The sequence below is a fragment of the Acanthochromis polyacanthus genome, chromosome 3 (genome assembly GCF_021347895.1).
Source record: "Acanthochromis polyacanthus isolate Apoly-LR-REF ecotype Palm Island chromosome 3, KAUST_Apoly_ChrSc, whole genome shotgun sequence".
NCBI classification, from domain to species: domain Eukaryota; kingdom Metazoa; phylum Chordata; class Actinopteri; family Pomacentridae; genus Acanthochromis; species Acanthochromis polyacanthus.
The window spans coordinates 24,345,170-24,361,361 of NC_067115.1; the positions used below are offsets into that span (position 1 = coordinate 24,345,170).

At 39.8% G+C, this 16,192-nt stretch overlaps 1 protein-coding gene across 1 annotated transcript in view; it reads right to left on the reverse strand.

Annotated features, from left to right (window-relative positions):
• Positions 1-2,506: 2,506 nt before the first annotated feature.
• The window catches only part of slit2 (slit homolog 2 (Drosophila)), a 110,463-nt gene continuing 96,777 nt past the window's right edge, over positions 2,507-16,192 (reverse strand). Inside the window, 9 exon segments of the mRNA XM_051945770.1 lie at positions 2,507-4,195; positions 4,198-4,331; positions 5,628-5,842; positions 5,984-6,338; positions 7,075-7,229; positions 7,332-7,462; positions 10,361-10,601; positions 12,072-12,209; positions 13,252-13,345. Coding sequence (XP_051801730.1) covers positions 4,076-4,195; positions 4,198-4,331; positions 5,628-5,842; positions 5,984-6,338; positions 7,075-7,229; positions 7,332-7,462; positions 10,361-10,601; positions 12,072-12,209; positions 13,252-13,345 — 1,583 coding nt within the window. The 3' untranslated portion in view covers positions 2,507-4,075.

A 16,192-nucleotide genomic window follows, 5' to 3' on the forward strand; every position in this document is an offset into this window, starting at 1 on the left:
CGAAAAAAGTACCCCTGTTTTCGTCCGGGTCGTGTCAAATGGGAGGCAGAATGTACAGTCTGCAAAGCTGGGACTTATGTCTCTGTAGCTAATAAGAGAAGGAAAAAGAAGGAAAAAAAGGACTGTTGACTTGAGGCATTATTTCTATATTTTTTTCATTTGCCATTAGACACATTATTTTGAAGAATGGGCTAACTGAACATTGAAGAATAGGCTACCTCTCTTTTTCTTTTTGTTTAATATTTTGAGGCATTATTTCTATTTTTACATAATTGATAATTGGGAGGTTATTTTGAAGAATGGTACTCTACCTCACTTTTCCTAACTAAGGTGTAAGTGTCAGACTTAAGAGAGATGATTATTTCTTATTTTGTTAAACATCTGAATACATGTGTTCCTACACAACTTGAGTCAATAACTATTAAAGACTAGAGCATGCCATATTTGTATGTGACTGATTATATTGTTTAGGAGAATTGCTTTAAATTAATATATTATTTATAAAGCAACTGTTTGTGAGTGTTTTGGGCTATTTTTCTGTATATCCAGGTAAAGTGTTCTTGTCTGGGGAATTCAGAATATCTGTTTAACTGAGTTTGAAGCACAGAAAGCCCCCTGACCCACAGAAAACCCCTAAAAATTTGGGGGGGGACTGAAAATTTTTCGCACACGAGCTGGAAGTGTGTCCTCTTTTCGGGGAAACAGAATATGGTCACCCTACACAACACACTTCAGCTGTTTACATGAAACTCAACACAAACATCGTTAGCTTAATGCTACATTAGCTTCAGGCTACGACTGAGCAGCTAGCTCGGTTAGCATCGCTAACATTAAAACTAATATTTACTGGATGCTAACTTTCTTCTCTGGTCAACACACACTAAAATAAACTCCACCAACATCTGGAGTGCACAGCACACATTACATCTGACACTAAAGCTGCATATGAAGCGCATTAAAAGTGGCACCGATAAGAAAATAAACACTTACCGACCTATCAGAGTCCTTTCAGTGTCTGCTGGTAGAATCAACTGAAGGTAGAAAACTGGTTAAAACAAGCCAACAGGCAGAAAAACTGTTTGTGGAAGAGGTTCTGCTGCTCCACCGATAAATAAACCAACAGTTATTATACCAGAATTAATCCAAACGAGGAGAGCAGAATCTGTATATCTTTATATACAGTCTATGCCTCCTCCATAGGACTTATCAATTATTCCAGACCAGACTGTTCATCAAGTAGCCCCGCCCCCTGGCTTCGCAAAACTTTAAGGCTTTATAAAAAAAAAATCAATATTGATTTATTTTAAGATCGGCCACAATTTTGACCATGAAAACTAATGGGAAAAAATATATAAAGTCTATGTATTGTACTCTGTTTGGCTCCACACTTGCTGATGACCATTTCCGGTCTCTGAAAATTTTACTGAAAATTTTCGTTTCTGTCTCTTACTGATTTTATTTTCTTGTTATTCTAAATATAAAATGAAAATAAAAGCATTTTTCAAATTTTGTATATCCCCTTTTGATCATGAAAGGGAAAACACCTTGTATTTCAATTTTAATTTTTGTATTTTAAAACGAAAACCAAATAACCACCCGTTTTTTGTTTTTCAAAATCCGTTTCAGAACGGAAAATCCAATTACCAGATCCGTACAGGGACCATAATGGCATCATTAGAAAGATTTGTTATACTGTGAATAGCAAACTTGCAGACAAAAGTGCAATAATTATTCTTTATTCTTGCGGATTAGATATCTGTGAACACTAATTTGCTTGATATTTGATATTGCAAAAGAGGACATTGTGATGTTGTAAAGAATAGTGTTGGAGATGGACAAGAAGTTGTGATGGAACTGTTTCCTTGCAGAGAAAAAAGAGATGATAGTGTTATTAGAAAGTGCCACACCTTTTATTTAATTTTTTAAAATTTTATATTTTTTTTCCGTCTTTTATTTCATTTTTAAGGTTTGGATATCCTTGAACATTTATTTGAACAGAATATAGATTCTGATATTGTTGTAAAGAATAATGTTGGAGATGTGCACTCATGTTGGAAAAAATCCACATTGTGAAGCAACCCTTACTTGCACTGAATTGGAAATATTTTAGAAAAATACACTGAACTACAAGACAAGGCTAGAATTACATGATTTTAATAGTAACAGGTCGTGATCTAAAGTCGGCCGGTCTGAGGCATGAAAGTCCAGGGCTGAATATGAATCGCACTCTGGCCCTGATGGGAAATAATGAAATTTCAGGCTTTTATCTTTAATGGTTCCTGAGAGACTCTCATCCAAACTTGACCTCTTTACTGTACAAAAAAAATGCCGAAAGTGAGTGGATGAGAATTCAAAACAATAAAGAAATCTCGGAAAATACCTGACACTGATGATCTGAGATGGAGTAACGCAATATCTTTAGAAAAAAAAACGAAAGATGACAATAAAAAATACATTATCATTAATGTGGAAAATATTTCTGACAAAAAGGCAAAGATGAGAAGTGTGAGGTAAATATTGTGTTTAATAAACAAACATCAGTCAGGGAACTGACATTAGTCTGGGGATGGAGAAAGGGGAATATAAAGCACAATGCACATGTGTAGAGGTGGGGGAGGAGGGGACATATTTATCTGTTACACAAGGTGCCCCGTACAGTAGGAGCAGGAAGTTCTATATAACATACAGATCAGGATCCAAGTCTACGGTACAAAAACTTAGCAGCAACATGTTAACATCAGAGACCAAGGGGCTAACAAAGTAGTTTCATTTAGAAAAAGTCACAGTATTCTTTAAGCATAAATTTGTTAAAAAGGTAAAAACAGTTCTAAGCATCCTCTAGGGTCAATGCTACTCACAAGATTTGTGTGTGAAACACATAGGTAGGGAAATTATCTATACATTTATACTCTAATATAAAGACCTTCTGGTAATGGCACAGTACAAACTCTCAGGAAACGCGACAAAAATATACAATGTCTTCACGTCACATTTGCAGATTAAAATGTAACTATGGTCTCTGGCAAGCAGAATAGTTTCAGTGATCAAAAAAAAAAAACTTCTTTTCAACCAAAATAAAAGACACCATTTTGTTAGTTCAGCTATCTTGACAGATTATGTCTTTTTAATACAAAAATAAGGACAAATATAAATTAATATATATTAAAAGAATCAGATTGATACATGGGGAATCTACTGAATAAGTACAGGTATTTATGATACAATAAATACTTGTCATTCATGACTGGGGGCGGGGTAGATAAACAGAGTAGTGGATTTAACCTGGCAGGTAACATGTTTAACTCTACAGGTGAGAGTACTGGTGTGTGTTGTTCAGTAGCTGTATAAAATACCACAAGTTTGAGCATAGCTGTGTGTAGGATCATGCACACAGTCTCAGAGGGTTCAGGAGGTCTGTTAAGGGAGGCTGCAGACTACAGTGGCGGTTTCTTGTGGTGTCAGGGGTTCTCACTGCCCGCCTTCTCCCATGCCTTAGTGCAGCTCCTCTCAGTGGTGAGTCTGTGGTACTACCAGTTAAGGTTACTCCTAAAACACACAACCCACAAACAGAAAGCAGGAGGTCTACAGGAGACGGTGAGCCGTCAGTGAGCCGTCAGTCCTCCGGGGAAGAGAAAGTGTGGCACGCCATTGGAGTCATCATGACCAACAAAAAGAAGCAGACGTAAGGAAAAAGTCAACTCTTGTGTGTTTTTTTTTTTTTTTGTCTTTTTCTCCACTTCATAATAAAAAATAAGTCTGTTTTTGTACTTTACAATACAATTCAACATCCCCACCGAGGAAGCATCAATCATCAGTCCAGCACTGACAAGAAAAGAAACTTTTTTTTTAGTTGTTTCTCTTGTTTTTTTAAAACTTTTTTTCAGGATTAAAAAAAAAAAAAATCAGGGTTGGTGGGGGGAGCACTGTGGAGGGTTTCCTCACGGGAAATCAGGATTTTGGACAACAGGGGATCAAGTAAGGCGGGCAGGAACACAGAACATATCTGGAGAGGAGGAAATCTGCCGAGGGTGTTGTCTCTCTTTCTCATTTTTTCCTTTCTTTTTTTTTTTTTTTTTTACGAAGAACACTTTGTACAGCCGCACTTGACAACTTTCTCCACTTCCTGGACAAAAGAGGAGCCATCAGTGCACTGGAAGGTGTATTTCCTGCGTTTGCTGCGTAGGGGGGTGCAGCAGGTGCCCTGTCCTTCTGCCCCCCCGGGCAGCTCCCTCGACACTCTAGACGGGAGACCTTCTCCTGGGTTTGGCACGCCGCGTAGCCTTGCTGCCTCTGGTAGACATCTCGGACCCGTTCCCCTCGGCAGGCCACCTCTGCAGGCAAGAAAGCAAACAGTTAAGTTACAAAGTTGTCCATAAATTTAAATAGGAACTCCACTGATTTTGCACATCAGATTGGCAGGGGAAAAGAGCTGTCTAAAATATTTTATGGCTCCAGAAGGCACAACATGGGTCAGAAGGGAGCCATATTCAGTGGAAAATGGGTATCTCTTGACCCATGTTGTGCATGAAATGGTTAAATCTGAGAGAACTCCTCTAAGGTTGGCACCAGGCTTTGACAAGAAAGATGAATGCATCTAATAGAAATCTAATATCTTTGAATCTGTTTTTATTTGGGTTCTTATGAAGAAAAAGAAACCCACTGTACATTCGACAGCGTTGTAGCAGTACAATGCTAAATCAGTGGAGCCTTTTAATTGTTTTGCAGCAACAATGACAGATGATCTTAATGGTGAAAACAAAATAGTAACCCAACACATCAGTGCGCTCTAGAGAGGACATGAAGAGCAACAAAGCATGAAGAGACTCCTTGTATTTTCCAATGAGGTACAACTACAGGATATTAAAACCAGCTTAAAAATTAGTCAAAAAAGTCATAAGATAAGCAAAGAAATATTGAAATTTCAAAATGATGGTTCTTGGATTTAAATAATTTGCATTTTAATTCTGCAGAATGATAAATGATAACTCTTAATACACATTTTTTTGCACCTTCATGTATTAAAAGTATTGGAATGTGACATATAGTCCATTCTTTATAATTGTTTATCATCAGCTCCAGTTTAAACAATAGATTGTATATCTCACTAAGACTAGATACTTCTAAAAAAGCTTAACGCTCTAATGGAAACTGAGCCTTGAATATGAAAAATGGAGATTTCACCGTTCTAAAATAAGCTCGACATTTGTGGAGTCATAATTGAAACGATGAAACTACGACAACGAGGTGAAGCAGAGGTAGTGGATAGAGGTGTGATGGGTCGTAATCCGTGAGAGAAAATCAGAAAAGCCGACAGCAACATGTGATCAGTCTCACCTGAGTAACTCCCCGCGTGGGATTAAGAGGAGGCTCAGGAGATGCTGAGTTGAAAAAGCAGCAGGTTGGAAGCGTTAAAGCAGAGACATTAAACAGTGTTAGACACACACACAGTGCTGAGAGACTCTAATGAGAGAGAAAGCAGCAGCTTAGAAGAAACAAGAGAAACATGCTTCAGATTTTAATACCGGAAGAGTATTAGATTAATATTTTTAGAAGAATGTGGAGTCAGTTAACTGTACAAATAGATTAACACAGACACACAAGACGTCCATCTGTCATGTTTTTCTCACCTCTGTCGCACGCCTCTCCTGTATATCCGCTGTTGCACTCGCAGTAGGCCTTGCCCAGACCCGACACTCTGCATTTGCCATGTTTGCAGCGGGACAGACTGCAGGGGTTCGCTGCATCCTGGTCCTGCTCATCACAGAGGACGCCAGCAAAGCCGGGCTGGCAGCGGCAGGAGTAAGAGTAGGAGTTGATCGGGAGGCAGGTACCATGGATGCACCTGTAGGTGGAGGAGGGTGGGGATGAGAGGTAAAGATGTGGATCTGCCATAGTTCCTCTTTGGATTCAGCAGCCTGAAATACTGAAATTTCACTTCAAACTCGTACAGATTTGCATACATAAAGGCATGAAAAACACTCACTTATTGCCATCGCAGGGGTTGCTAACTTGCTGGTCGCACACTGCTCCCGTCCAGCCTGGGTGGCAGGTGCAGGTGAAGCCACGGTGACCCATTGGGTGGCAGTCACCCTGGACGCAGGCGCCTCTCTGGCAGGGCTGGCAGCCTGGCTCCACCCCCTGACCCAGCCACCGTCTTGTGGTGCTCTGCAGACCCCCCGAGCCTGAAGTCCCCGGCTCCAACCCGGCCCCCAGGTCCTGGAGCTTCCCGTTGATGTAGAGGTTACGGAGGCAGCCGCGGAAACTGGTGCCGTTGCGGCCGCCGGAGCTGTGCTGCAAAGCAGAAAGACCCCCTGTGGCCGAGGCTCGCTCTGGCATCCCTGCACCAATAAAAGAGCGTTTAGAGATCAGAGCGTGTTTAAGCTATTATGTCTGCAGACATCAGAAGAGTAACAAATTAGTAAGAATCAATTAGTGTTTGTCCTAGTGTGCTGACAGATGGAATAACAATCACAGAAACTTAAATCTGCTAGAAATCAACTAATAAACAACAGATTAAAGATGTGTTCTCACTTTCTGATCTAAGCTGGAACACATGCTGCTGTGTTTTAAATAATGTGCACTTTGTGTTTTCTTCGGTACTTTAGGAGTCATGGAATCATCAAGCTGATTGAAGGGACAAAAGCATGTAGCTGCAGCCATTTCTTTGAGAAAAATGTATGTACTGTAGCAAAACTTTAAAATATGATTAAAGATACTTCCAGTGATATTTGTGTGCACTTCACGTTTCAAATCAGGATCAAAAAGCACATTTGTGTTACTTGTGGTTTGATGTTTAGTGCTAGGAACTGTCTATGCCTTTACTTAAATAAGAACACTTTTTTTCTATTTTTGGCTGTCTGCAGGACAACTTAAGAATAAATATGCAAAAAATGTGGTGCTAGACCAAAAATAAATGTGAAGAGTGCAGCTAAAAATACAGCTTTTGTTCTTTCAGTACAATATACTTATCACACATTCCCAACAATGATAATCAGGACATTATTTAAACTTTTATTTTATTTTCTGCTTCTTGACAAAACTACTCCGTATCTATTGCTGTGCTGGAGTCCTTACCTCCCAGGTAAAGAGGAGAATCTATGTTGAGTGTGGACTGTTTGTTGATGGAGTTGATGGATTTGGGCGGCCCGCCATCAATGGACAGAGACAGAGTCTGGTCTGATGCGACTAACTCCACAGCATGGAAGCTACCATCATTCACTGTCTCCACACTGCCAGAGAGAGGATGGAGGAATTCAGTCTGAGCATTTCCATCATCCATCATGTGAAAGCGCCGTCAGGCAGTGTGCTGTTTCTGCTTTATGTGCATGTACCTGTATATAGCAGAAGGAGGATAGGATCCGGTGTCGTAGCTGACCCTTAGACGTCCTCTGTACAGCTCCATGGCAATGTGATCATTGTCCCCCTTATACAACAATACGCCAGAGTCCTCATCTGTAGCAATCTGAAAACATAGCAGGAGGTCCATGTAAGTGACGTCCGACAGTGGAACTGTAAGTACTGTAACTACAAATAGCTATTCCCTTTAAAATATATTTAACCCTCTGAATTATGAACAGTTTGTGGTTGTTTTTTGCTCCTGTCACATTTTCATTCACTGTGGATTCATTTTTTACTGCAACATAAATTCCTGCGCTTCAGTTGAATGTAAACAGTGCTAGAGAGAACTGAAACAGGCACAAAAAAGTTGAATTTCTTTTCAAATAAAATGCATTTTACAAAAATGTAGGAACCTAGATTCAACATCCATTATCTATACACCACTTAATTGGGGGACTGGAGTCTATTCCAGCTGACTTAGGGCAAAGGCAGGGGACACCTGGACAGGTCACCAGTCTATCACAGGACTACACATAGAGACAAACAATCCACTCACATCCACACCTACAGACAATTTAGAATCATCAATTAACCTCAGCATATTTTTGGACTGTATGAGGAAGCCGGAGTATCCAGAGACAACCCATGCATGCACAATGAGAACATGCAAACTCCATGCAGAAAGAACTAAATGCAAACCGGGGATCTTCTAGCTGGGAGGCTAAAGTGCTCACCACCAAACCACTGTGCAGAACTGAAATCAACATGTACAACATTTTCCAAGTGCCCACATGTGCTGCCAATATTTTCTTTTATGTATGCTTTTTATCTTTATGTATGCTTTTTATCTTTTTGTATGGTTTTCATCTATTTTGTTGTGTTTGTTTTTACTGTAAAGTGTCCTTGGGTGTCCAGAAGACAAATAATATAAATAAATAATACAAATAAAATGTATTATTATGAAAAAATGGTGGCTCTACATGCTACAGATAGCTAACTGGTTTCATTACAAACTCCTGATTTTTTATCAAGCCACTGAAGGTCTCAGAATAAATGTGATTAGAGCAAACAATTTATTCTTGGTGCATTTTTAATTAAAACAAGCGAGTTTGATTAAATCCCATAACTTACAACGTTAGATTTAAGGAATTTTCCCACACACTGCTTTCAGATGAGTAGTTCAAGGACTGTCAGAAACTCAAAAATCTGAAAATGCTTTCTGTTTTTACAGTTTGTGGCTTTGATCTGTCACCTCCTGATGCTCTTTAGCTGCTAAGTGCTCCACTACGTTCTCCTGCTAGTGACTGACTGTCCGTTTATGAGAGTTTGAGTGCAAGTGAACCAACACAGGAAGGTTATAAAACTCCATAAAGCTGAGCTGCAGATTCCTCTTGATCATTCTCTGTGGGTGTGTGAACCCTTTTACAATGTCATCTGATACATTGTTATCATAGAAAAATACTACTTATAGATGCTTTAAAATATAAAGTGAAAGTGCTTATTGTGTGGCCCCTGTGACTTATGTATTACATTATAAGACTGTATGTTCAGCAGAATTTTAGTGTGCTCAGATTAGAACTTGTTTGAAATATTTTATATAAAGTTTGGTATTTTATTCAAGGGGTTTTCTGTCTTGAGGACAATCCCTCTAGAGAAAGAAACTACAATATATATTTTAAGGGGTCTTTCTGTGACTTTCTCAACCCTAAAATCCGCTCACAAGTTTAAAAGCTAGGCTACCTTTACAAAAAAAATCCACCATTTGTTCAGATTTTGAACTTAAAGATGGTCTTTTAACTACTCATCTGTGACATGATAATTTAGTCAAGAAATTTAAGCAACTCTAAGCTTAAAGTTATCACATTTCAGCAACATCACATTACTTTACATATCTCATTTGAAAATTCATAAAAGATTTCTAGTTTGCTTTAATCCCATTCTGTTAAAAAAAGAAAATTAAAATAAAAGTCTGCACTCCAAAGATATCTGACTGCGTTGCCATGAACCTATAAGTAGCTGTGATCCAAAGTCACTTAACAAAAAACTCATAAATTTTCAGCTGAACTAGCCTGAACTTTGGCTACACAGTGGCTAGGTGGTTAGCATGTTCGCCTTGCAGCTACGGGATCTTTCTGCATGGAGTTTGCATGTTCTCCCTGTGCATGTGTGGCTTTTCTCTGGGTACTTCACCTTCTTCCCACAGTCCAAAAACATGCTGAGGTTAACTGGAAACTCTAAAATGTCTGTAGGTGTGGATGTGAGTGTGATTGTTTGTCTGTATATGTAGCCCTGTGACAGACTGGTGACCTATTTAGAGTGGACGTCAGCTGGGATAGACTCCAGCCCCCTACAACCCGAATGAGGATTAAGCGGTGTATAGATGATGGATGGATAGGCTGAACTGCAGGCTGTGTTTACACAAAGAAGAGGGGAGACAAGTGTGAAAATAAATTAAACATTTAGGTAGCAAAATATCAATAGTATATGTGCAAACTAAGCAATTAAGCAGATTTATGTGTGTGAACTCACTTGGCATTAAAGGCTTTTCTGATTCTGATTCTGATTTTCGTGGGAACTTGGGAAAATGTTGTACATGTATATTTTGGGATTTTTCAATTTGTGAGAAAACAAAACTCAGGAAAACTGTTTGTGGTTTACAGAGTACAGGATGTGAAAGAAGAAAAGCTACATAAAATTAATTTATATCCACGTAAAAAACAACTTTATTCTCTCTTTGCTTTATTGTGAAATATTGAATCATTTGTGCCTCAAAAATCATTAATTATATACTTTAATTAAATGAGTTTAGATGGGAAGTCTCACTTTGGTGGAACTGATAACACTCAGACATCTACAGCATGACAATAATTTCCATACAGGGTCATAAGCCAGGAAAGTTGTTAAAATCTTAACATACTGAGTAAGAACCGTAGTATTTTCACCTGTAATATAGTGAAGTAGAAGTACAGCGCAGCATGAGGTTAAAATATACAAAGTGAAGAGTGTTGGGCTGAGTGAGTACCTGCAGGCTGATGTTGGTCTGTGGAGAGAGGAGACTGGAGGGAAGCTGCAGGTAGGACTCGCGGTTGACGAAGTTGACGCTGACGAGCGTCTCGCAGCGCTCGCCCTCGTAGCCGTGGAGACACTGGCAGCGGGGGTCGGTTCCCACGACGACGCACTGCGCCTCATTCAGGCACTCGTGGTTGTCACAGGGACTGGTGCGAGGAAGAACCATCGGGGGAGAGAACTCGCAGAACAATCCGCTGCAACACACACATTCACATCGGATACAGTGAATACACCTGAAACTGAAACACACTGAGTCAGAATGCCCTCAACAACCTGTTTGTTGTGCTTTCTTGACACTAGTAGTCTATCACTGCTGACATGTTGTCATTTTTTTGCTCCAATTTAGGTGTAGAGACACTCATCTTTGTTGCTTTCAAAGACAGTTGGACGCTTGAGATTTGAAAACAAGTAGAAATTTCAAGAATAAATCAAACCCTGAACACACTAACATGAAAGCTTTGAAGATATTCATAGTTTCACTCTCCAATGCCTGGTATATTGTCTCTGTGAGACTTTTTCAATTATTATACAGCGGTGAAAAAAGTTTTCAGACACCCTTTCTTTTACACAATCTCAAATAATAACATGAAATATTAGTTTTTTATGTTTCAAAAGGTGTTTCTGCATTAGACAGACACAAACAAACACAAATGACATTTCATTGAAAAACTATCCATCCATCCATCCTCTATACACCGCTTTATCCTCACTCGGGTCGTGGGGGGCTGGAGCCTATCCCAGCTGACTCGGGTGAAGGCAGGGGACACCCTGGACAGGTCGCCAGTCTGTCACAGGGCTACATATACAGACAGACAATCACACTCACTTTCACACCTACGGACAATTTAGAGTAATCAATTAACCTCAGCATATTTTTGGACTGGGAGGAAACCGGAGTGTCCGGAGAAAACCCACGCATGCACAGGGAGAACATGCAAACTCCATGCAGAAAGATCCCAGGCCCAGGCCGGGATTTGAACCGGAGATCTTCTTGCTGCAAGGCAAAAGTGCTAACCACTACCCTACTGTGCAGCCCTCATTGAAAAACTAAAAAAACTAAACTCTACCAAAATGACCCAACAGTCAAAATTTCATATTTTTATGGAATCAATCAATTTTAAGTTTTTAATGTATTTTTTTTTGGATTTGCTTTGTATTGTGGCTATGATTGTACTAAAAGAAATTGCACTTGAAGAACTAAGAGTGATTCTTAATGCAATATTTCACAAATATTGCTCTGTCCAAAAACTTTTTTTCACCACTGTACCTTTATTTTCTAGCCCTGTTGTCCTTTTTTATAATTCTTGTGCTTCTTTCTGTCTTATCTTAATCCAGATATCCAAAGTGTACCTTATCAAATTCCCAAAATAATGTGTCTGTCTCAGTAACTGACAATGAACACAAGGGGGAGCTCCTCCATTATCATAAACAAAGTATACACATGTATCCTGGTGTAAGAAGGAGAAATGTTTTAATTGGCCAACAGCAAAACACATTAAAAAGAAAGGGTCAAACAAATGTTGACACTTTAATTTGGAAAAATCACCAATTAAAAAGTATTTAAATCTGGTAGAAGTTTCCCCAGTGGGAGCGAACAAGCTCAGTATTAAAAAACGAAGTAAACATGCACTGCAAAAACAGTTCCATACACTGTTGCAGCTCACCTGTATCCCTCTGGACAGACGCAGGTGTATCCATTCACAGCATCGATGCACTGACCTCCGTTCTGACACTTGTTCTCTTCGCAGTCGTCGTAGTCCAGCTCACAGTGTTCACCCACGTAACCTGGTGTGCACTCACACCTAAAATGTACAAACATGCAGAAAAGAAAATGCTTGTTGATGGGCGGATTTTAATTTGCTTTTTGTGATGACACACAAACAATCTGCCTGAGGTTCAGTTTGGTCTAACTGTGTGTGACGGGAGTTTAACACTAAAAGGAAAACATGCCGATTCTATCTTGACCCAGACAGTCTGGAGGGACATGAGACAACACACACACACACATACACATACACAGTCCTGATTCCAACATTATGCTTCCAAATCTCTGATGAAGTGCAAACACACACACACACATTACACATTACATTGACCAGAGTACACACTACAAGGGAGGAAAACTAAAACAAGATTGAGATAAAATCTGAACAGAAACCTTATGAGGGAGCCAAAATCACCACACTGTTTACACCTCTCCTCCAGACACACACACACACGCACACACACACACACGCACACACACACACACACACACACACACACACACACACACACACACACACACACACACACACACACACACAGTTTTTGTTTTTCTATACCGGTGGGGACTTACCATTGACTCCCATTCATATCTAACTCCTAACCCTTACCCTTACCCTAACCTTAACCATCACCAAATCAATGCCTAACCCTAAACAAACGTTTTTGCACTTTTACATTTTTTATTAACAACAATATGGCCAAGAAAACGGTGTTGCCACCCGTGGGGACCTCATTTTAGGTCCCTACCGTAAGACAAGTCCCCACCTTTATAGCAAATAGTCAGGTCAAAGTCCCCACCGGTATAGCAGAAACAAGTACACACACACACACACACACACACACACACACACACACACACACACACACACACACACACACAGCTTATCTCTGCAGGCGAAATCAGCAACTCATTTATTTCAATGTGAAAATTTTAGGAATGCAAGTCCTTCGGGAGAGAAACAAGAAACATTGCTAATTCTACTAACTCTGCATTTACACATTGTGTATATGTGTGTATACATGTGTGTGTCTGTGTGTGTACATGTGTGTGTGTGTGTGTGTGTCCAATCCACTCACTTGTATCCCTGAGGGGTCAAAATGCACTTTGAGTCGTGCTGACATGGGTTCAGCTCTGGGGCGCAGAAGTCCAGTTTCTCTTCACACAGTTCCCCTAGGAGCACACACACACAAACACAGACGCACAAACACACGGAGACACACAAACACGCACAAATCATTTCAACACCTTTTCAATATTGATTAGCATTAGCGATAAAGTGAAATTACAATAGGAAACACATCAATATTGTCCAGCTCTAACTTCCTAACAGTGTGTATTGCACTGTTTAAGTGTGTGTGTGTGTATGTGTGTGTGTGTGTGTGTGTGTGTGTGTGTGTGTACGTGTGTACGTGTTTATCTGTACTGGTGGGGACTTCAACCTGACTATGTGCTATATAGGTGGGGACTCGTGTCACCAAAAATGAGGTCCCCACGGGGGGAAACGGTGTTTTCTTGGCCGTGTTGTTGTTACTGAAAAAAGTAAAAGTGCAAAAAAAGTTTCTTTAGGGTTAGGCATTGTTTTGGTCTGGGTTAAGGTTAAGGTTAGGGTAAGGGTTAGGGGTTAGATATGAATGGGAGTCAATGGTAGGTCCCCACAATGATAGAAAAACACAGTATTTGTGTGTGTGTGTGTGTGTGTGTGTGTGTGTGTGTACTGCATTGTTTGTGTCTGTGCTGCACACGTCGAAGTGTGTGTGCGTGTAAGCTTGTGTTGCATTGGCGTGCACTCTGATGATGGATGACTCTCTTGTGGCCACGACCAACACAGTGGTCTGATAAATGATCTCATCGCTGGGAATGTCATATTCCTGATGATATTCCAGAGTGTATCCTGATGCTCCCCAAACTCTGAACTCCAAATGAATCCCTGATGAGGCATCGGGGAATAAACCAATACTCCTGACAACTCTGGGAATAATTACAAAACCCTTCAGGGATCAGTGACAATGGGTGTGAATGGATGGGAGACCTGTGTGTGCATGTTTGTGCTTTTGAGCTTCTATTCCAGTGGCAATGTCACGTATTTTCTTTTATTTTTATCTGAAAATCCTCTCATACGGTCTCCTCTTTATTGGCCTCTTAGATTTATACGTTTAAATGCTGGAAGGACTTGTAGGATTAATAGAACTGCAGATTTGTATTCAAAAGACTGAGATTTGTTGATTGTTTTCTTATTTTTATGAACTTTTATCTAATTTATTCATGCAAATACGTGTTATTGCACTATATGAAACAATGTGGCAAGTTCAACACAAAAAATACTAATCGAGACTGTATTACTTAGTGATACATTGTAGAGTATATATTAGGTTTTAGGCTGCATCCCTCATTGTGTTAAATCATGTGACTGAAAATAAGACTGTGTGTTTTCCTTAATGCGAGCAAATCAAAAGTAAAGACCATAATTAACAATAAATTCTTTCATTCCTTTTAAAACCTATTCCTTCGACCTCTGGACAGCTTTAGAAATAACTATTATAAAATGTGCGAACTGACAATATGATAAACACACACTACTTTCTGTCTATTATACATATAATCATGCAAATGCTCACTGTCTGCAGCTGAAAATAGCCAGCGCCAAGTACACTATTTACTCCTTTTCAAGTAAAATTTGATAAGAACTTCAGTGTTGCACTGTTTTAGGAAGTTACTGAGGCTTTTTGCAAATAAAAGTGTATCGTTTTGGAAGACAAAGCAGGCTGGACAAGGACATAAAGCACTGTGAGACAGAAAAAACACATTTCGTTTGAGGCTTTCAATGGGATGCTTTGAAATTTACAAAAATATAGAATATTGGCAGCATCCTCCTCTAAATCCAACCCGGAGTGGTCGTTACATGTATGCAGGAAGCAGCGAAGCCATTTGAGAGGACGAATTGCAAACTCAAACGTCTGTTTGTACATCAAAGACATGCACTGCTAACATGGAGCATGACTGCATACAGTAGGTTGAAGTCTGAGGTGGTACTGGGTGTCAAATTTCTGGGGCGCACAGAAAAAGCACAGGAAATGAGGGAAGTCAGGAATGGAAGTAAGGAAGGAAGGAAGGAAGGAGAGAGGGACAGAAAGCACAGAGAGAAGAACAGACTAACCTCTCTCCACCTCATTGGTAGCAGCTGCAACCACAAAAAAAGATGACCGATGACAGAAAGCAGAGCGAGACGGGAGAAAAGACACAGGACAGCAAAACATAGAAAAACAGAGAAAAAACACCGCCACAAAGGTTAGCAGTCAGAGGTGATAAGCACAGTGCAAAAGCTGACAAACATGTAGCAACAGACCAGTGTTAGTCAGATACAATATGACTTGTGCGCAGTTTATGACCGTGAAAAGACATTTTTTTCAGTGTATGTTAAGTAAGCTGTAGTTGTATAAATGTTTCAGTAACTCTTTCTCTGGAAGTGGTAGTCCCATTCATTTATCCTATAAACAAATTTCAATAAAAGAAAGTTGAAGCGCTGTAGATGGAAAATGCAGATTGAGTTCATGCTTTGTCCGTAAATAAACAACTGTGTAAGAAAATATCGGGTTTTCTGCTGAAAATGGAGAAGAAGAAACCTTTATGTGTCACTGCAGCACTGAATATCCCTGTTGGTTTCCCTTGGAGCAGATAGTTTAGGGCCTTGCTCAGGGGCCCAACAGTAGCAGCTGGTTCTTAAACCTTCTGATCAGTAGCCCGACAGACCAAACATCCAGCCAAAGAGCTCAGAAATTAAGCTGAGAATGAAAGGTTGAGGTGAAAACTGAAAACACAGCTTTAATCAGTTTTAGATTCTGGGTCAGTTTTGGATCATTTCGGTGACTAAGGTGTTGTGTTTTCAGCCGCTCTGATTTTTGCCTCTTCTCTGTGGCAGTGGTGGCCGAGGCCTACAGTGTTTATATATTCATATATTCATGTAAATGATCGCGCCAAACTGACCTAGAAACAAAGAAGAAATGACAAAAACTGATGGCT